The following is a 22,500-nucleotide window of genomic DNA, read 5'->3' as shown; positions in this document are numbered from 1 at the left end:
ACGTGTTTAACCAACGTGTTCAAACAACATGTTTAACTAACGTGTTTAACCAACCAACCAACCAACCAATCAATCACTTAATGTATGTTTCCGTGTCATGCGTTTAATACGGGATGCAAGGTCTCTTGTTTTTTTTCCCTTGTTCTAAGTGACCCTATCAAACGTGTTTAATCAACCAACCAACCAACCAACCAATCAATCAACCAACTAATCAATCAATCAATATGTATGACTGTTTATTTATGACAGTATATTGAAGGAACAAACTCTCAATTATTCAAGAAAATTTTTATTTTATTATTGTTCTTACGTCTCTTCTGAAAAAAAGTCCACATATTCTCTGAAACTACAAGTCCAATCGACCTGAAAATTTGCAGTCAGCAGGGCATACATGTATTGAAGGTTCATAAAAAAACTGTTTGCAGATATCTCTCAAGACTTTTCCTAGAAAAAAGAAATGGCAATGCTGTAAAAATCGCTTGCTAGGTCCGTAGATCTCAGTAAAAACCTACAATAAACTGTCCGCTCCGAGATTGAAATACTAATCTGTGTTACAAACAGGTGCTGAAAAATGTACATTATCAGAAAATAATCAATAAATGTGTTTTAAAGTTACACCGGATCGATTAAATCCAAAACATGCACTGCTTGTGAACTTTCATCAAAATGTCAATTTCCTACAATGACAAAAGAAATTACATTGTGTGCATTCCATCTCTATACATGTTGTCTGTTTAACGTCCCGACCTAAAGAGAAATAAAAAGACTAAGTTTTTCTTAATATAAACCCGCGTCACGTGATGTCTCCTCAATCTTGCGCGCGCGCTGTATCTAAAATAAAAGAAAAACTTTCCAAACTAAACATGAAACTTCTCCGGTAACTAAATAATATAGACCCTTTACAAAAACAAACAAACAAACAAACAAACAAATACCCCCCGCCCCCTTTTTCCAAATCAATAAATCAAAAAAATCAATTGTCCATTCATCAGAGGGGAAAGACTGCCTAACAATTGTTTTCAAAACAATTGCTTTATATTTGTTTTTGTTCTGATTATTATTTTTTTTTTTTTCTTCCGCCAAATTTTGTTCTTGCGCAAAATGTTTGTTTCGCAATATGTCGCTTAGATATTTCTCATAAGGTATCGTATAGTTTATGCGCTTTTAAATTTCACCCTGCTAAGGCGAACCATTTTCTATGTAAGAGTTATCTCCCTTTTCACTGTTTATCCTCTGTGTGCATCTCCTTTGTAACAAAACAAGATAGCGACAAAATTCTTTTTACAAATTGTTCGTTACATCCTCAGTAATTTTTGGCGTATTTGGATCGAAGCGATTCGATGAAATTTTATAGGAGTTATCTATCTTTACAAAATAAATTTGTCGGTATGTTTATTTAACTCATAAACAGTTAACCGTATAACCCTGGAATGTTTTTATTTGAGTCCCCTAGGTCCTTACTTAGAAAATGAGGTCAAGGTCAAAGGTCAAGGTCAAGTTCTCAATTGTGACTTTTGCTTGTTTTTGCATTTTCTCTGACACTTTGAGAGATACATATAAAAGAACAAGTGCAAAATGTCAGCTTTATTGTAGTGAAGATATGCTACATTTAGTCTTATACAATTAAATGGCATCTTATAGGAGTTGATGCCCCTGAAATGTCTTGATATGAGGTTATTTGATAATAACTTCAATTAAGTTCATTATAAAGACATTTGACCTGATACAAAAGGTTAAGTGACAAATGACCTTGAAAAATGGCTACCGGAAGTGACCTTGGGAAAACCGGAAGTAGCTTTTTTTGCAATTTTTTCACATACAAGTACTCAGAATCCATATATTTTGTCATAAAGATACATGAACAGATAACTGAAGACTAAAAATGTCTTCCAACAAACCGGAAGTGGCCAATTATCTCCCATTCTACATTAAAAAGTATATAGAAACTATATATTTTTGGAATCAGTGTGAAAGAAGCTATCATATGAGACCGGATGTGACATTCATTTCACCGGAAGTAGCATATTATCTCCCTTATATCACTGAAAAAGATAATTAAACCATTATTTATCGCATCAGTATGAAGAAACTACCTTCTTATCCAAATTTCTTTGGTGTGGAAAGACTTTCAATTGTTCTCTGAACAATTGGTTTTTAATTGTAATTGTAATCGTTAATCAGCTGTAATTGATTACAATTTTTCAAGTAATCATTGTAATCGTTAATCAGCCAAAAATCTGATTACATGTAATTTAATTTAATCAATTACTTTTCAAAATGCCCTGTAATCCTGATTACATTTTGATTACATTCTGATTACAATGAAAAAAATCTTGAACTGTGTTTATGGTCAATAAATGAACCTTTTTGTTATTCTTATTTAATAGATATTTAACAAGTTAAGATAGTTTGGTTTACTTTATCAAGCATGTTAATTGATTTGTATACTTCAGTAAAAAATAAACTGTTACAATATTAAAAAAAAGTCATCATTAGCCTAAGAAGGCCTTAGTAAAAGATATTGTACATATATTCACAATTTAAAGATGTACTATCAGATTATTACATGGCATTTTTCATATCGCATGTATTATCAGCCCTAGGTTCAATATCATCCCAAGAGCCGCATGGCTCGAGGGCTGATATAGACCGAGGGCTGATAATACATGCGATATGAAAAATGACATGTTATGATCTTTTTATCATATGCTTCAACAGTAGAGAAAAATAACAGATTCATATATTGATCGTTCTACGTGGTTCCCGAAAAGAAGTTGAAAGAGTAAAAAGTTCACAGCGTCGGACCCAAAATTTGATACATTCAATATGAAATCTTTCTATCATATGCCTCAACAGAGAAAAAAAATAAACTCATTTTAATATATAGACGAATTAACAAAAAAATAATTCAACAATATGCATAATGAACATTGTTTGGAAAAGTCAACTTTTTTAAAAATAACTTTCTAAATTATCAGTTTCAGAAAAACTTAAAAAATGCATTTATTTAATATTTATTTTTTTAAATTAAATTTGATTATTTTACACAATATACTTTCCAGAATTCAAATAATTGCTTTATACACTACTTTGTAATGTTTCAGTTCACTGAAAACGTAGCATTGAGGTGTATTTTCCGGAATTTGCCGAGTATCACCGGAATGCTATGTGATAACATTACGGAAAGGCATGTGATAACAATCGAAGCATGTGATAAACTTTTCATATCAGCCTGCTAAGCACCAATTCGAAAAATATGGAAAATACTTTAATTTAATGCTATTATCATATGGTAAAAATCATATGTTATTTAGTCTAAGTATATGATAAATATATATATTTGATAAAAAAAAACTGTTATATTTAAGAGGGTGTCCATAGAAAGACCAGGCAGTGGATGGCACATGACATATTTTGTTTTCAATTTTTTTTCATCTATTTCATATCACAATTTCATTCTTTCTCAAAGTTTAATTTTGTTTTTTTAATAACTGCAACAAATAAAGAGAAAAAAAATACATAGAAAGCACTGAAAATTCATTGAAAAGGGGAGATGACTTTTGTTGCATTGTTAGTGAACTTTAAAATCATTTTCTGAGCCATCCACTGTTGATTCAAAAATATCTTTGACATATATATCCTTTGCATGATATAAACATTGCATTGGAACCAAAAATTCAGTGGGAAAAAAATTATGTTGTGCCACCCATATCATAGGATTTGCCTGATATTTACTTGGACAGCCTCTTAAGCAATATTATATTTTTCTGTATCCCTGAATTATAATCTTTTGTTAATATTGTGATTATTGTAAACTTTGAATTGACAGGTAGGAAACCAATTAAGGTTTGTTTTTATTGCAATTTCCAATTGAGTATAGCTGTAGGACAATATATATGATAAAAGATTAATCAGACATGTGAAAATTTATCTAATTAGCACAAACTAAATTAAAAGTTGGACAAATATCTTGTTTAATATAAGCAAATTTTTGTATGTACTTGGACTGGACATGTAAATTGCATTGACTTTTAGTACTTGTATTTTGTTTACAATTTGTTTAAACAATTCTATTAATTTTTTTCATAATTCTTATCTGTCAACTTTATTTCATCCATATCTTAACTTCCAAAAACTGCACCTTGAAATACATATAAAGTCTGGAAGAGGTTAGACGACAAACAGCAAACTCTTTATAAAGCTTTATTCAATTGAAGTCAAAATGATTCAGAGATCAATGATGATAAAGTGTAATGAGTGACACAATGTTCATGTATGTCTGTTAAGTGAACTTTTGTGGTTTATTAAATAGATGAAGTTTGAAGTTATCATTTTAAAATATATAAAACAAAATTCTTTCTAAAAAGAACTAACGTTATATTAAACGTTAATTCATTCTCATCATTCAAAATGTTTTTGTTTTTTTTAGTGACGAAGAAGAGGATGAGGTCAAGGAAACCGGAGAGGGAGAGGTCTATGACGATCCAGAGGATGAGTTCATGGAAACCGGAGAGGAAGAGGTCTATGACGATCCACAGTATGAGTTAAATGAAATTGGAGAGGAAGAGGTCTATGACGAAGTAGAGTATGAGGTCAATGAAACCGGAGAGGAAGAGGTCTATGAAACCGGAGAGGAAGAGGTCTATGAAACCGGAAAGGAAGTGGTCTATGAACACAGAAAAGTATATATTTCTACACTGTAACAAGTGTGTAACGATATTTCTCAACTCGAGACAGTTAACATTTATTATTTATAGCTTGTCGAACTTTTAAAAATAATTAAAAGGAGTAGGTTCAGTAAGACCCCTTTTTGGCCCCAAAATATAGCAGTTTTACAAAATTGTGAAAATGTAATCTTTTAGCTATTTACTGGAAAGTAGAATGCTTCTGCTACATAAATATGGGCTGTTTTTGACAATACAATGCACATATATCGGGTACTAGCCTCATTAAGTCATGCTTAATTACTGAAATCTTCACAATTTGAGCATTTTAGTAAAAATTTTGACGGTTTCCGTCTTAAATGAAAGTGACCGCATTCGTGTTCATTCATAATATTGAGGATGAACACGGATGCGGCCACTTTCATTTTTGACAAAAACCGTCTGGAAAGTGACGCTTTTTGACATATTTAATAGATTTTTCATATTTAAGCTAGAATCGGAGCGTTTTCAATGACTAAATCAGTTAAAATCTTTCACATAAATTGATATAATCAATTGAAATAGACACTTAAGTGATTAAAAAGTGTCCAAAATCTTTCGTTAGATGAACCTGAAGTTTGAGGCCAAAATCGGCCCTTACCGGACCTAGTCCTTTAACTCTCTCGAGAGGAGAAATATCGTTATACACGAGTTACATTGTCGGAATCTATTTCTCTGATGATTTTTATCCTTTTTTTCAAAGATTTTCAGAAACTTGTGTTCTTTATATGCGACTTCGTCAGACTTTTTTTATGACGTCACAATCGAAAAGTTCAGAAGAAAACAAAACATTTTGACGTCATGATCAAATTTCGACTAATCATTTACCGAGAAAAGACTTCTAGAGAGGAGAACTATTTTTTTCTCACATCGATCATAAATGTGAGAACAGCACGAAATTTAGAGAAGAAGAGTTTTATAAAAATGATGGGAAAACTAATGAAATCCTATCATTTCAACTATCACTTCCAATTAAATGTCGGGTAAAGCTGTCCTTTCTTTGTTTTTATTTATCTTTAAGCAAGATAGATATTTAAAATAAATGATGAGTCGAATTGAAACATTGATGGATTCGGGTAAAATGATGAGTAAAACATAAATTGCATTAGGTGTCGTTTTTACATATAGTCTATCTTTGATTAAGAAGGAGTTCAAAATCATAGTTTTTTTTTCTTCGTTTTGAAATGGTCTTTATATATATTTTTTGTTCCATAAACTGACGCAATCATGATTAAATGCATGATAGACAAAACTACTGCTGTTTCGATATTTCTTCTTCATTAAAAATGACGTTCATGATATTTCTCACGGTATTCGTCTCCCGAAAATAAATGTTAGTTGTCTTTTCTTCTTGTGTGATCTTGTACTGTTAAGTCTCTCTTTTGAATTAAACAGCAAGGTTGTGTTCACATGCATTGAAGATGAATCATATTTTATGATACATCAGTTATATTTAAATTTATTCTTCTTCAAGTGACTTGCAGGTGAACATGAGAAAGTGATTGCTTTTTTTGTACGTGAAATGTAAGCACATTTGTCAATGTAGTTTCCGCGTTCAATTTTGTGAATTAAAACAGTGACAACGACTCTTCCTTTTTGTTAACACGTGATACCTGCTTGAACATGTATCATGTAAATCTTAAAGGTGTACATTTTTATGCTAATTGTTTTTCTTATTGTTATACAGAACAACCAAGCACCGATTAATGTTGTAGGTGCGAGGGAACTCTGCGAATTTGGAGGAACAAGTGAAAAGCATGCTATTAAACAGTTACTTCAGGTAAGTTGTCCGCTGCGGTATGTATTCATGATCTTATTCATATATAAGTTAGATAAATCCAAAATATAAAATTGTTCGTTTAAAATGTTAAAATTATTAAGAAACTTAAGTTTCAACTCCCTCAGGCAAAATTGACCATATATAGATTTGGCTGCCATTTAAGGACAATGTTTTGGTCAAAAAGCTCTTTAATTGTTTCGGTTAATACACATCATTGACATTCAAGTATCCAGCTTTTGGCGATACTTACGAAGCTTACTTCAGAAGGCAATTGAGACCAAAAACAAATTAATAATTAATACAACTGACCAGGGTTGATTTTGTATGCTCGCTTACCGCACAATGGCAGTTACATTGTATTTCATACATCGTGTAGACCAGAAATCATTAAAAATGAATATGATAGGTAGATTCTGCATGATAATGTTGAAGGGTGGTACATTTGCTTGATTGCCGATGGAAAATTACTATGTTTAAAAGAGATAGACATTTTACCTTTCGAAATGCCACGTTCGGACCCTTAGAAGATTCGCTCCGTTATACTTTTAAAAACTAGATCGCATCGGAATAAAGGTCCCCATTTCGACCGAATGTGTCTGTGTATTTATACATCCTTTCAGTTAAACGGTTTACAGTTGTAGTGAAGGAATCCTGGGTTGACGATATTTTAATTGTAATTGTTTTAATTTTGTTGTCTTTTGCAAAGCACATTATGGCTGAACACTAGTATATATTCTTAAATATTTATTTTATTACGGTTCTTCTCTTTTATCTGACTCGGATTATGTCAAGCAATTATAGAATTAGGAAAGGGAAGATATGTTGTGAAAAGTGTTCGTATATCCAGACGTTGATAATGGACGCCGGATGACTAAGATAAAAGGAATGTGTTTTCATGTGGTTCATTCTATTTAAGAATGTGTAATACATTTTGCGAACATATCTCGTCAGTAAAAAAATTGAGTGAACCACTATAACCAATATTAGTTGATCCTGAATATGTTACGTTTACGCTGTTTAAATTTGTTTTTATCTTTTAAAAACAAAACCAAGAAGATTGATGTATCAATTGCATTTAGAAAGATAACACAGTTACAATTTTGCGATTGCCCGTCACGTAGCGTCGACATAGAACACATGTCAATTAGAATCAAAATGAAAAAAAATTCTGATTATGCATCTAGGTCCGTGCAATGGGAAGTTAAATAAAAAAAAAAAAAACGATTGTTAGACTATATTTATGTACAGTTTTCTTACAGTCTGGTTTTTAAGAATCTTTTACCTGATATCGACAGAAAATAATATCAACATTTAAAACAAAAGGTTTTATATGTTTTAATTAGCTTACTTGTAAAATGTAAAAAAAAATATTATTTTCAAATTTAAAAATATTTTTACCCCTTAAATATATAAAACCATCCAATTAAGTTAATTTGCAGCTTGAAATTTTCAATAACTATAGAGTTAAATCACGTAACTGTAGTTTAATCGTACTTTGTTATATGCAATTAAGTACGTGTGTGTTATTTATAGATACAGGTATCACAGTGAATACTGTTTATCTAAAAGTTGAATCAAATTAAGACTCGTTTATTGTAGTACACTGAGGGCCTTTTCTGTCCACTTTCCTAACTTTCGACGGTTTTTATGCCCCACCTACGACAGTAGAGAGCCTTTATGTTTTCTGGATTGTGCGTCCGTTCGTCCGTCCGTCCGTCTGTTCGTTCGTTCGTCCGTCCCGCTACAAGTTAAAGTTTTTGGTCGAGGTAGTTTTTGGTGAAGCTGAAGTCAAATCAACTTGAAACTTAGTACACGTGTTCCCTATGGTAAGATCTTTCTAATTTTAATGCCAAATTATTTTTTACCCAATTTCACGGTCCATTGAACATCGAAAATGATAGTGCGAGTTGGGCATCCGTGTACTTTGGACACATTCTTGTTTACTATTGCTTTCGAAAAGGTGGTGTATGCAATCCAATTAAAATTAAATCTCTCATTCGCTCATTTTTTAATGCTTGGTCGCTGCGTTGGAGATGAGCGAGTGAGAGATTTAATTTTAATTAGATTGGTGGTGTATGCATTACGAGCCTATAATATGCAATGAAGGACGAATCTGATCAGCTAGTTTTCAAGGCAGATTGATGTTATAACTGCCCTATTGTTTTATTCGTTCCTACTCCTTATGTCATCATACACACACAACAAATCAAATACTTATGATCGTTTTATAATCTAAAATAAAATCGCCAATGCACTACAAACGTTTCGTGGTTCATCGACAACACCAACCTATCAAATGCATTCCAATTATTAACAGCAACTCCGAACTGACAATTTATGAATATACCGATAACTTGACGCAATGCAGATATCTTTACAGAAATCAACTAAAACACGGCAGACACAACTCAATATTTTAATTTGTATAAGGTCATTCCTAACACCGAATATTCCTTTTGTCCTAAGCATTTAAGACACATACTGTTTGCACAACAGTCAGGAATGCTACAATTATGATTTAAATAAAGTGATCTAAGCGATTTATTTGTACGACTCCTTAAAATTTTGCAAAGGTTGGATATACGTGCTTGATTTTAGTATCAGGCAACTTTTTGTATAAGGGAGGGTAACTCAAAAGCTGCACTATGTATACAGAAATTGAAAATTTCATTTGACTGCTTTAATATACTTTTGATTTTAATGCTTAGCACTTATACATTGTAGTCGTATATGAACAAAGACAGAAGTGTCACTAGAGTTATCCCCACAGAAATGGAACAAGAGACGACTGAAAACGATGGAGGTAATACGTGTCTTCATGTATATCTTTTGATTGGTGCTTTGTGCATCACATACACTCATTTAAATGTATAGCTTTTGGGTCGTTTTGTTATATTGTCTTTGCATACTTAAGTTAGATTTTTAGTTGCAAGATGTTCGGGCATTAATGGCAATTGTCATGTTGAAATGAATTCAATTGCAATAAGTAATAGGCTTCATTTTTTTTAAGTGAACGACATAATTGGTCATTATTTTCAAACATGTTGTTTTCACAATAATATAATAATCTAACCTAATTTTGGAAAGTCATTTCTGCAATTGACATATGTATATTTAAAAGTGTTGTTTGACAGGATGACAGGAATGATCAATTAAGTATGGATGTATGTTTGTTTTTATTTGATAGGTTTCAGTAAACAATTGTGTATGAGTTATTAGTAATACTTTAAATGCAAAGTAAATACGTTTGGCATATTTCGTGTGTGAATTTTCGAGACGTTTGTAAGTTTTTTTAGTATATATCGGGATTTAAACAGTGTTTCTCCTGATTTACTCCATTATATAAGATGTATAATACTCCGCACTAAAATTTACGACAAAAGGTACGATTTTTCGTTCCCAATTGTTATTTTCCCCTTTTTGGATTGTGATATTCCGTTGGATCCCTCTTACGATGTTTATATATCACAACTCGTTCGCTATGCCCGTGTCTGTTGTAACGTCTATGATTTTAACGAACGTTACCTATCTATTACTGGTTAATTGTTAAGCAAGGAATTTCGTTCCCACAAATTACTTAAAACCTTTACTAAATTCTTCCTTAGATATTAAGATTTGGTTCTGAAGTTTGGTCGAACTTATTTGTAAGGAATAGTACATCCTCGTTTTTACGGAAATATTGTTTACCGTACCCAGAAATTAAGAAACGAAGCTTGCAACAAACTTGTTCTAAAATGATACAAATTCAAAACTGTGATTAGATCATTAAATATTGTACTTATTGGTAAACATATTAATTTTGTTATCAGTATATTAAAAGCAAACTACATATTGTTGTTATATTAATATCCACATTCAAGGATCTTAAACTGCCAATACCTGTATTTTGGCATTGCACGAGGTCCTGTTTTTCTGTGACTGTTTATTACGTCTTTACACTAAATCTATTGGATGATGGATGTGTACTGATAGATAATTTAGTCTTAGATACATGAATTTTTGAGATAGTTGTTAGTGGCTTTGAACTAGCTGTCAGTAACTGAGAGTACTTCAGATCTATACTTAGTGTCTTTTAGTTGTTGAGATGTACATGTACAGGACCACGTCCACTTGTTTTTGTAGTATTTGTATTTTTATCCATCTGAATAGTTAAGTAATTTTCAACTGATTTTAATTGTGTGTTCCTATATTGTACTGTTACATCACTGTCCCATGTTAGGGGGGATCCCGCTAACATGTTTGACTCGCCACATTCTGTATGTGTGTGCCTATCAGGAGCCTGTAATTCAGTTGTTGTCGTTTGTATATGTGTTGCATATTTGTTTTTTGTTCATTTTATTTGGACACGCATTACATGTTACATGATGCCGTTAGTTTTCTCGTTTGAATTGTTTGACATTGTCATTTCAGGGCCTTTTATATCTGACAATGCGGTATGAGTGTTCTCATTTTTGAAAGCCGCATGATGACCAATAGTTGTTATAGCCCCGCAACGAAGTTGTCGGTGCCATATAGTTTTACCCTTGTCCGTCATTCCGTATTAGTTTTGCTCATTGTTGAAGGCCGTACGGTGACCTAAATTTATTATTATCTCTGTCAGTTGGTCTCTTGTGGAGAGGTGTATCATTGGCAATTATACCGCATCTTATATATATATATATATATATATATATATACAACTCGTCTAAACATCAACCCAACAATGTTAGATCTGTAAATTTGCTTTCGCATATTTTATATTGCTTTTTATATATATATAAGAAAAAGGTTAAGTAGTATGCTGGTAACATATAAAAAAAATATTAAAAGATAATAACGGTTGCAGTTCATCATTTTTACTTGTACTTTCACTGTTTTCACAAATCTTCAGGTCATGTCAGTTGGAAAGGAGGTCACGGTTTGACCCAGAGTGTATCAGCAATAGATGTCACGTGTCCTTTATTCTTTATTTTATCTTCAAACTTGATGTTTGTGTGAAAATTGTCAAGTCTCCTGATCGAAAAATCTTAATATTTTCGAGGAAACTAAAAATGATGGCCTTTATTTAAATTTAACTCGATATGAATATCTAGGCAATAGAATTTTGGATACGCAAACGTCAAGTTATTTTCAACACGAACCGGTGTTTTTTTTTTTTATCTCCCCTTAATAAGAATAAAACCCAGCAAAATGCAAAATGCATTTTTAGGAGTTTACTTTAAAATCAGAAAAAAATGACCTAAATTCGATTTACAACTATTTATAATAATATAAAGAAAAGATACTTCCCTACTTTCCAGAGAAGGATTAGATGTTAAGATTAAAAGACAAAAAAGTATCTAAAACTAAAAAAAAAAAATTATGAAATGTGGATAAGGGCACCTACATGTAGAGACCTAGCTTTATTGATGTAAATCAGATCTGATGGCTGATGAAATATACTTTTGTAATTTAAATATTGGCATATGAGATCACTCTACGTAGATATTTTTAAAACACTTATGATTATGTTTAATGCAATAAAACATAGTTTATTCAATTTGAATAATCTTTCTGAAAATGCAAAAAAATGGGGCTTCTTCTCTTCGGGTTCCTGTATCAGCTGCTTTACATTTTTTAAAATAAAGTATTGTATATTTCACCTGAATATTTATCTAAAAAAATGACATGAAAGACAAAGTATGTGGGACAAATCTTGTACATTTTACTTTAATAATGATCAATGATGATAAAATTTGACAAGAATTTGCCATTTGAAAACATTCAATTTCTGAAGAACACATCTCTATTTCTTTCTTGACTTGATAATCTAGTGTTTGCTCTTAGCTTACTTGGTAAAAAGATAATTACATAAGCAAGGTTTTTAACTTATAAAATATAGATATAATTAACTGACCTTCATTTCCTTTTTTCATATGTTTTTTCCTTCAGAAATAATTTTCTTTGCAATGCATTTTCTATTGCTTTTTTTGTGCTTTTTGTCTATCATTAATTTGTCATATTTGTTTCCAGTATAAATGAATTTTTCTAAGACGTATAGTTTCAATCGCAATAAAGAACAACTTTGTTGTGTGTAAATTTTCACTATGAACATGATCCTGACACATATTTTGTTAACGTTATATGACGTATATCAAAATAGAAAACAATGGCACCGTCAACTTGTGTAGGGGATCAAAAAGGGTTTAAATTACTTTAAAATGGAGGTATCGCGTAGAATTGTAAAAAAAACCAAGTTTTAATAACAATTTCATTCAAATTTATAATAAGATCAGTATTTAAGAGTACTTTGAAAACAGGTACAATGACAAGAAGTTGAACTTAACTGTTTTGAAGTAAAAACGCGGCTAAAACCTGTTACAAATTGACATGACTGATGGTCACTTAAATTGATGTATAATAGTAAAAAATTATAGCTGCAAAATTGTGTAGAAATTTGAAACAGATTACCCAGTTTCATTTATGATTATTATCGTTTTTGTCGTATTTGGATACGCAAACGTCAAGTTATCAAAAATTGAGGTTTTTGGCGAACAAAAAAGATGTCTAAAACTTTGAGAATGAACAGGATAAAGAAATATCAATAACAAGCTACTTTTGAAAATGTGTGTATGTCGTATTGAAATTATATTGGTCACACAACCTACAAATTTTAGAATTCAATTATAATAAAAGCATGACAAGTTGAAGTAAATACTTTAAACGTCTATCTTTTAGCCGATTGATTTGGCGGACTTTTTGACGTTACGGGCGACTGTAGCGCCACCTATTTAATTCCCCCTGCTATTGCTATTTTGAGGTGCCCAGGGAAGATTAGTTTATTGTAAGACTAACTGAGTTTACCCTCTTTAAATAAAGACTTTATTATTATTATTAAGTCTTTTCACTTTTTTGTGAAAAGACTTATTGTATTTGTTCTGATTATTATTATTATTATTATTATTATTTTTTTTTTTTTTTTCTTCCGCCAAATTTTGTTCTTGCGCAAAATGTTTGTTTCGCAATATGTCGCTTAGATATTTCCCATATGGTATCGTATAGTTTATGCGCTTTTAAATTTCACCCTGCTAAGGCGAACCATTTTCTATGTAAGAGTTATCTCCCTTTTCACTGTTTATCCTCTGTGTGCATCTCCTTCGTAACAAAATAAGAAAGCGACAAAATTCTTTTTACAAACTGTTCGTTACATCCTCAGTAATTTTTGGCGTATTTGAATCGAAGCGATTTGATGAAATTTTATAGGAGTTATCTACCTTTACGGAATAAATTTGTCGGTATGTTTTTTAAACTCCTAAACCGTTAACCGTATAACCCTGGAATGTTTTTATTTGAGTCCCCTGGGTCCTAACTTAGAAAATTAGGTCAAGGTCAAAGGTCAAGGTCATATTTTAGATTTTTATAAGTTTTTCATTTCCCTATAATTCTTGAACGGTTATAGATACAAAAAAATTAAGCAGTGAAAAATGCTTGGTACTGTAAGGGGCAACTTTTTTACATTATGACTATATTGATTTTTTCATCATATAAGGGACATAACTCCCATCGATGGTTTTTAAAAAGCCATTTTTAGGCAAAACTCTTAAACAAAAGGTCCTTGACCCATAGGGTCTTTTGCAATGACCTTGTGGAGCAATGACCTTGACGAAGGTCACAAGGTCAAAGGTCAAGGTCATCAAATTATGTGGTTTTGGCACTATTTAAACAGTTTTATGAGTGTTTGAATTTCAACCAACCAACCAACCAACCAACCAACCAACCAACCAACCAACCAACCAACCAACCAATCAATCAACCAACCAACCAACCAACCAATCAATCAATCAATCAATCAATCAATCAATCAATCAATCAATGTTTCCGTTTCATGTGTTTGATACGGGATTCAAGGTCTCTTTTTTTCCGCTTGTTTTAATTGAGCCTATCAAACGTGTTTAACCAACATGTTTAACCAACGTGTTTAACCAACCAACCAACCAACCAACCAACCAACCAACCAACCAACCAACCAACCAACCAACCAACCAACCAATCAATCAATCAATGCATGTTTCCGTTTCATGTGTTAAATACGGGATCCAAGATGGGTTTTTTTTCGCTCGTTTAAATTGAGCCTATCTAACGTGTTTAACCAGCCAACGTGTTTAACCAACGTGTTTAACCAACATGTTTAACCAACGTGTTTAACCAACCAACCAATCAATGCATGTTTCCGTTTCATGTGTTAAATACGGGATCCAAGATGTTTTTTTTCGCTTGTTTAAATTGAGCCTATCTAACGTGTTTAACCAGCCAACGTGTTTAACCAACGTGTTTAACCAACATGTTTAACCAACCAACCAACCAACCAACCAATCAATGCATGTTTCCGTTTCATGTCTTAAATACGGGATCCAAGATGTTTTTTTTCGCTTGTTTAAATTGAGCCTATCTAACGTGTTTAACCAGCCAACGTGTTTAACTAACGTGTTTAACCAACATGTTTAACCAACCAACCAACCAACCAATCAACCAACCAACCAATCAACCGATCAATGCATGTTTCCGTTTCATGTGTAAAATACGGGATCCAAGATGGGTTTTTTTCGCTTGTTAAAATTGAGCCTATCAAACGTGTTTAAGCTACGTGTTTAACCAGCATGTTTAACAAACGTGTTTAATCAATCAACCAACCAACCAACCAACCAATAAATCAATGCATGTTTCCGTTTCATGTGTTAAATACGGGATCCAAGATGGTTTTTTTTTCGCTCGTTTAAATTGAGCCTATCTAACGTGTTTAACCAGCCAACGTGTTTAACCAACGTGTTTAACCAACCAACCAACCAACCAACCAACCAACCAACCAACCAACCAACCAATCAATCAATCAATGCATGTTTCCGTTTAATGTGTTAAATACGGGATCCAAGATGTTTTTTTTCGCTTGTTTAAATTGAGCCTATCTAACGTGTTTTACCAGCCAACGTGTTTAACCAACATGTTTAACCAACATGTTTAACCAACGTGTTTAACCAACCAACCAATCAACCAATCAATGCATGTTTCCGTTTCATGTGTTAAATACGGGATCCAAGATGTTTCTTTTTCGCTTGTTAAAATTGAGCCTATCAAACGTGTTTAAACTACGTGTTTAACCAGCATGTTTAACCAACGTGTTTAATCAACCAACCAACCAACCAACCAACCAACCAACCAACCAACCAATAAATCAATGCATGTTTCCGTTTTATGTGTTAAATACGGGATCCAAGATGTTTTTTTTTCGCTTGTTTAAATTGAGCCTATCAAACGTGTTTAACCAGCCAACGTGTTTAACCAACGTGTTTAACCAACATGTTTAACCAACGTGTTTAACCAACCAACCAACCAACCAACCAACCAATCAACCAATCAATGCATGTTTCCGTTTCATGTGTTAAATACGGGATCCAAGATGTTTTTTTTTCGCTTGTTTAAATTGAGCCTCTCCAACGTGTTTAACCAGCCAACGTGTTTAACCAACGTGTTCAATCAACATGTTTAACTAACGTGTTTAACCAACCAATCAATCACTTAATGTATGTTTCCGTGTCATGCGTTTAATACGGGATGCAAGGTCTCTTGAGGTTTTTTTTCCCTTGTTCTAAGTGACCCTATCAAACGTGTTTAATCAACCAACCAACCAACCAATCAATCAACCAACTAATCAATCAATCAATATGTATGACTGTTTATTTATGACAGTTTATTGAAGGAACAAACTCTCAATTATTCAAGAAAATTTTTATTTTATTATTGTTCTTACGTCTCTTCTGAAAAAAAAATCCACATATTCTCTGAAACTACAAGTCCAATCGACCTGAAAATTTGCAGTCAGCAGGGCATACATGTACTGAAGGTTCATAAAAAAACTTTTTGCAGATATCTCTCAAGACTTTTCCTAGAAAAAAGAAATGGCAATGCAGTAAAAATCGCTTGCTAGGTCCGTCAATCTCAGTAAAAACCTACAATAAAATGTCCGCTCCGAGATTGAAATACTAATCTGTGTTACAAACAGGTGCTGAAAAATGGACATCATCAAAAAATAATCAATAAATGTGTTTTAAAGTTACACCGATTCAATTAAATCCAAAACATGCACTGCTTGTGAACTTTCATCAAAATGTCAATTTCCTACAATGACAAAAGAAATTACATTGTGTGCATTCCATCTCTATACATGTTGCCTGTTTAACGTCCCGACCTAAAGAGAAATAAAAAGACTAAGTTTTTCTTAATATAAACCCGCGTCACGTGATGTCTCTTCAATCTTGCGCGCGCGCTGTATCTAAAATAAAAGAAAAACTTTCCAAACTAAACATGAAACTTCTCCGGTAACTAAATAATATAGACCCTTTACAAAAACAAACAAACAAACAAATACCCCCCCCCCCCCCCCCCCTTTTTCCAAATCAATAAATCAAAAAAATCAATTGTCCATTCATCAGAGGGGAAAGACTGCCTAACAATTGTTTTCAAAACAATTGCTTTATATTTATTATTAAGTCTTTTCACTTTTTTGTGAAAAGACTTATTGTATTTGTTCTGATTATTATTATTATTATTATTATTATTTTTTTTTTTTTTTTCTTCCGCCAAATTTTGTTCTTGCGCAAAATGTTTGTTTCGCAATATGTCGCTTAGATATTTCCCATATGGTATCGTATAGTTTATGCGCTTTTAAATTTCACCCTGCTAAGGCGAACCATTTTCTATGTAAGAGTTATCTCCCTTTTCACTGTTTATCCTCTGTGTGCATCTCCTTCGTAACAAAATAAGAAAGCGACAAAATTCTTTTTACAAACTGTTCGTTACATCCTCAGTAATTTTTGGCGTATTTGAATCGAAGCGATTTGATGAAATTTTATAGGAGTTATCTACCTTTACGGAATAAATTTGTCGGTATGTTTTTTAAACTCCTAAACCGTTAACCGTATAACCCTGGAATGTTTTTATTTGAGTCCCCTGGGTCCTAACTTAGAAAATTAGGTCAAGGTCAAAGGTCAAGGTCATATTTTAGATTTTTATAAGTTTTTCATTTCCCTATAATTCTTGAACGGTTATAGATACAAAAAAATTAAGCAGTGAAAAATGCTTGGTACTGTAAGGGGCAACTTTTTTACATTATGACTATATTGATTTTTTCATCATATAAGGGACATAACTCCCATCGATGGTTTTTAAAAAGCCATTTTTAGGCAAAACTCTTAAACAAAAGGTCCTTGACCCATAGGGTCTTTTGCAATGACCTTGTGGAGCAATGACCTTGACGAAGGTCACAAGGTCAAAGGTCAAGGTCATCAAATTATGTGGTTTTGGCACTATTTAAACAGTTTTATGAGTGTTTGAATTTCAACCAACCAACCAACCAACCAACCAACCAACCAACCAACCAACCAACCAACCAACCAATCAATCAACCAACCAACCAACCAACCAATCAATCAATCAATCAATCAATCAATCAATCAATCAATCAATGTTTCCGTTTCATGTGTTTGATACGGGATTCAAGGTCTCTTTTTTTCCGCTTGTTTTAATTGAGCCTATCAAACGTGTTTAACCAACATGTTTAACCAACGTGTTTAACCAACCAACCAACCAACCAACCAACCAACCAACCAACCAACCAACCAACCAACCAACCAACCAACCAATCAATCAATCAATGCATGTTTCCGTTTCATGTGTTAAATACGGGATCCAAGATGGGTTTTTTTTCGCTCGTTTAAATTGAGCCTATCTAACGTGTTTAACCAGCCAACGTGTTTAACCAACGTGTTTAACCAACATGTTTAACCAACGTGTTTAACCAACCAACCAATCAATGCATGTTTCCGTTTCATGTGTTAAATACGGGATCCAAGATGTTTTTTTTCGCTTGTTTAAATTGAGCCTATCTAACGTGTTTAACCAGCCAACGTGTTTAACCAACGTGTTTAACCAACATGTTTAACCAACCAACCAACCAACCAACCAATCAATGCATGTTTCCGTTTCATGTCTTAAATACGGGATCCAAGATGTTTTTTTTCGCTTGTTTAAATTGAGCCTATCTAACGTGTTTAACCAGCCAACGTGTTTAACTAACGTGTTTAACCAACATGTTTAACCAACCAACCAACCAACCAATCAACCAACCAACCAATCAACCGATCAATGCATGTTTCCGTTTCATGTGTAAAATACGGGATCCAAGATGGGTTTTTTTCGCTTGTTAAAATTGAGCCTATCAAACGTGTTTAAGCTACGTGTTTAACCAGCATGTTTAACAAACGTGTTTAATCAATCAACCAACCAACCAACCAACCAATAAATCAATGCATGTTTCCGTTTCATGTGTTAAATACGGGATCCAAGATGGTTTTTTTTTCGCTCGTTTAAATTGAGCCTATCTAACGTGTTTAACCAGCCAACGTGTTTAACCAACGTGTTTAACCAACCAACCAACCAACCAACCAACCAACCAACCAACCAATCAATCAATCAATGCATGTTTCCGTTTAATGTGTTAAATACGGGATCCAAGATGTTTTTTTTCGCTTGTTTAAATTGAGCCTATCTAACGTGTTTTACCAGCCAACGTGTTTAACCAACATGTTTAACCAACATGTTTAACCAACGTGTTTAACCAACCAACCAATCAACCAATCAATGCATGTTTCCGTTTCATGTGTTAAATACGGGATCCAAGATGTTTCTTTTTCGCTTGTTAAAATTGAGCCTATCAAACGTGTTTAAACTACGTGTTTAACCAGCATGTTTAACCAACGTGTTTAATCAACCAACCAACCAACCAACCAACCAACCAACCAACCAATAAATCAATGCATGTTTCCGTTTTATGTGTTAAATACGGGATCCAAGATGTTTTTTTTTCGCTTGTTTAAATTGAGCCTATCAAACGTGTTTAACCAGCCAACGTGTTTAACCAACGTGTTTAACCAACATGTTTAACCAACGTGTTTAACCAACCAACCAACCAACCAACCAACCAATCAACCAATCAATGCATGTTTCCGTTTCATGTGTTAAATACGGGATCCAAGATGTTTTTTTTTCGCTTGTTTAAATTGAGCCTCTCCAACGTGTTTAACCAGCCAACGTGTTTAACCAACGTGTTCAATCAACATGTTTAACTAACGTGTTTAACCAACCAATCAATCACTTAATGTATGTTTCCGTGTCATGCGTTTAATACGGGATGCAAGGTCTCTTGAGGTTTTTTTTCCCTTGTTCTAAGTGACCCTATCAAACGTGTTTAATCAACCAACCAACCAACCAATCAATCAACCAACTAATCAATCAATCAATATGTATGACTGTTTATTTATGACAGTTTATTGAAGGAACAAACTCTCAATTATTCAAGAAAATTTTTATTTTATTATTGTTCTTACGTCTCTTCTGAAAAAAAAATCCACATATTCTCTGAAACTACAAGTCCAATCGACCTGAAAATTTGCAGTCAGCAGGGCATACATGTACTGAAGGTTCATAAAAAAACTTTTTGCAGATATCTCTCAAGACTTTTCCTAGAAAAAAGAAATGGCAATGCAGTAAAAATCGCTTGCTAGGTCCGTCAATCTCAGTAAAAACCTACAATAAAATGTCCGCTCCGAGATTGAAATACTAATCTGTGTTACAAACAGGTGCTGAAAAATGGACATCATCAAAAAATAATCAATAAATGTGTTTTAAAGTTACACCGATTCAATTAAATCCAAAACATGCACTGCTTGTGAACTTTCATCAAAATGTCAATTTCCTACAATGACAAAAGAAATTACATTGTGTGCATTCCATCTCTATACATGTTGCCTGTTTAACGTCCCGACCTAAAGAGAAATAAAAAGACTAAGTTTTTCTTAATATAAACCCGCGTCACGTGATGTCTCTTCAATCTTGCGCGCGCGCTGTATCTAAAATAAAAGAAAAACTTTCCAAACTAAACATGAAACTTCTCCGGTAACTAAATAATATAGACCCTTTACAAAAACAAACAAACAAACAAATACCCCCCCCCCCCCCCCCCCCTTTTTCCAAATCAATAAATCAAAAAAATCAATTGTCCATTCATCAGAGGGGAAAGACTGCCTAACAATTGTTTTCAAAACAATTGCTTTATATTTATTATTAAGTCTTTTCACTTTTTTGTGAAAAGACTTATTGTATTTGTTCTGATTATTATTATTATTATTATTATTATTTTTTTTTTTTTTTTCTTCCGCCAAATTTTGTTCTTGCGCAAAATGTTTGTTTCGCAATATGTCGCTTAGATATTTCCCATATGGTATCGTATAGTTTATGCGCTTTTAAATTTCACCCTGCTAAGGCGAACCATTTTCTATGTAAGAGTTATCTCCCTTTTCACTGTTTATCCTCTGTGTGCATCTCCTTCGTAACAAAATAAGAAAGCGACAAAATTCTTTTTACAAACTGTTCGTTACATCCTCAGTAATTTTTGGCGTATTTGAATCGAAGCGATTTGATGAAATTTTATAGGAGTTATCTACCTTTACGGAATAAATTTGTCGGTATGTTTTTTAAACTCCTAAACCGTTAACCGTATAACCCTGGAATGTTTTTATTTGAGTCCCCTGGGTCCTAACTTAGAAAATTAGGTCAAGGTCAAAGGTCAAGGTCATATTTTAGATTTTTATAAGTTTTTCATTTCCCTATAATTCTTGAACGGTTATAGATACAAAAAAATTAAGCAGTGAAAAATGCTTGGTACTGTAAGGGGCAACTTTTTTACATTATGACTATATTGATTTTTTCATCATATAAGGGACATAACTCCCATCGATGGTTTTTAAAAAGCCATTTTTAGGCAAAACTCTTAAACAAAAGGTCCTTGACCCATAGGGTCTTTTGCAATGACCTTGTGGAGCAATGACCTTGACGAAGGTCACAAGGTCAAAGGTCAAGGTCATCAAATTATGTGGTTTTGGCACTATTTAAACAGTTTTATGAGTGTTTGAATTTCAACCAACCAACCAACCAACCAACCAACCAACCAACCAACCAACCAACCAACCAACCAATCAATCAACCAACCAACCAACCAACCAATCAATCAATCAATCAATCAATCAATCAATCAATCAATCAATGTTTCCGTTTCATGTGTTTGATACGGGATTCAAGGTCTCTTTTTTTCCGCTTGTTTTAATTGAGCCTATCAAACGTGTTTAACCAACATGTTTAACCAACGTGTTTAACCAACCAACCAACCAACCAACCAACCAACCAACCAACCAACCAACCAACCAACCAACCAACCAACCAATCAATCAATCAATGCATGTTTCCGTTTCATGTGTTAAATACGGGATCCAAGATGGGTTTTTTTTCGCTCGTTTAAATTGAGCCTATCTAACGTGTTTAACCAGCCAACGTGTTTAACCAACGTGTTTAACCAACATGTTTAACCAACGTGTTTAACCAACCAACCAATCAATGCATGTTTCCGTTTCATGTGTTAAATACGGGATCCAAGATGTTTTTTTTCGCTTGTTTAAATTGAGCCTATCTAACGTGTTTAACCAGCCAACGTGTTTAACCAACGTGTTTAACCAACATGTTTAACCAACCAACCAACCAACCAACCAATCAATGCATGTTTCCGTTTCATGTCTTAAATACGGGATCCAAGATGTTTTTTTTCGCTTGTTTAAATTGAGCCTATCTAACGTGTTTAACCAGCCAACGTGTTTAACTAACGTGTTTAACCAACATGTTTAACCAACCAACCAACCAACCAATCAACCAACCAACCAATCAACCGATCAATGCATGTTTCCGTTTCATGTGTAAAATACGGGATCCAAGATGGGTTTTTTTCGCTTGTTAAAATTGAGCCTATCAAACGTGTTTAAGCTACGTGTTTAACCAGCATGTTTAACAAACGTGTTTAATCAATCAACCAACCAACCAACCAACCAATAAATCAATGCATGTTTCCGTTTCATGTGTTAAATACGGGATCCAAGATGGTTTTTTTTTCGCTCGTTTAAA

General features: G+C 33.1%; 1 protein-coding gene across 1 annotated transcript in view; it reads left to right on the top strand.

Moving 5' to 3' along the window:
- The window catches only part of LOC139526220 (uncharacterized), a 109,468-nt gene that overhangs the window by 32,888 nt on the left and 54,080 nt on the right, over positions 1-22,500 (top strand). Inside the window, exons 7-9 of the mRNA XM_071321347.1 lie at positions 4,430-4,682; positions 6,391-6,483; positions 9,208-9,286. Of these exons, the coding sequence (XP_071177448.1) occupies positions 4,430-4,682; positions 6,391-6,483; positions 9,208-9,286 (425 nt within the window). The remainder of the gene's footprint in view (positions 1-4,429; positions 4,683-6,390; positions 6,484-9,207; positions 9,287-22,500) is intronic.

The sequence above is a fragment of the Mytilus edulis genome, chromosome 6 (assembly GCF_963676685.1).
Source record: "Mytilus edulis chromosome 6, xbMytEdul2.2, whole genome shotgun sequence".
NCBI classification, from domain to species: Eukaryota; Metazoa; Mollusca; class Bivalvia; order Mytilida; family Mytilidae; genus Mytilus; species Mytilus edulis.
Note: the sequence above shows the minus strand (reverse complement) of the source record. Positions and strands in the feature narration are given on the sequence as shown.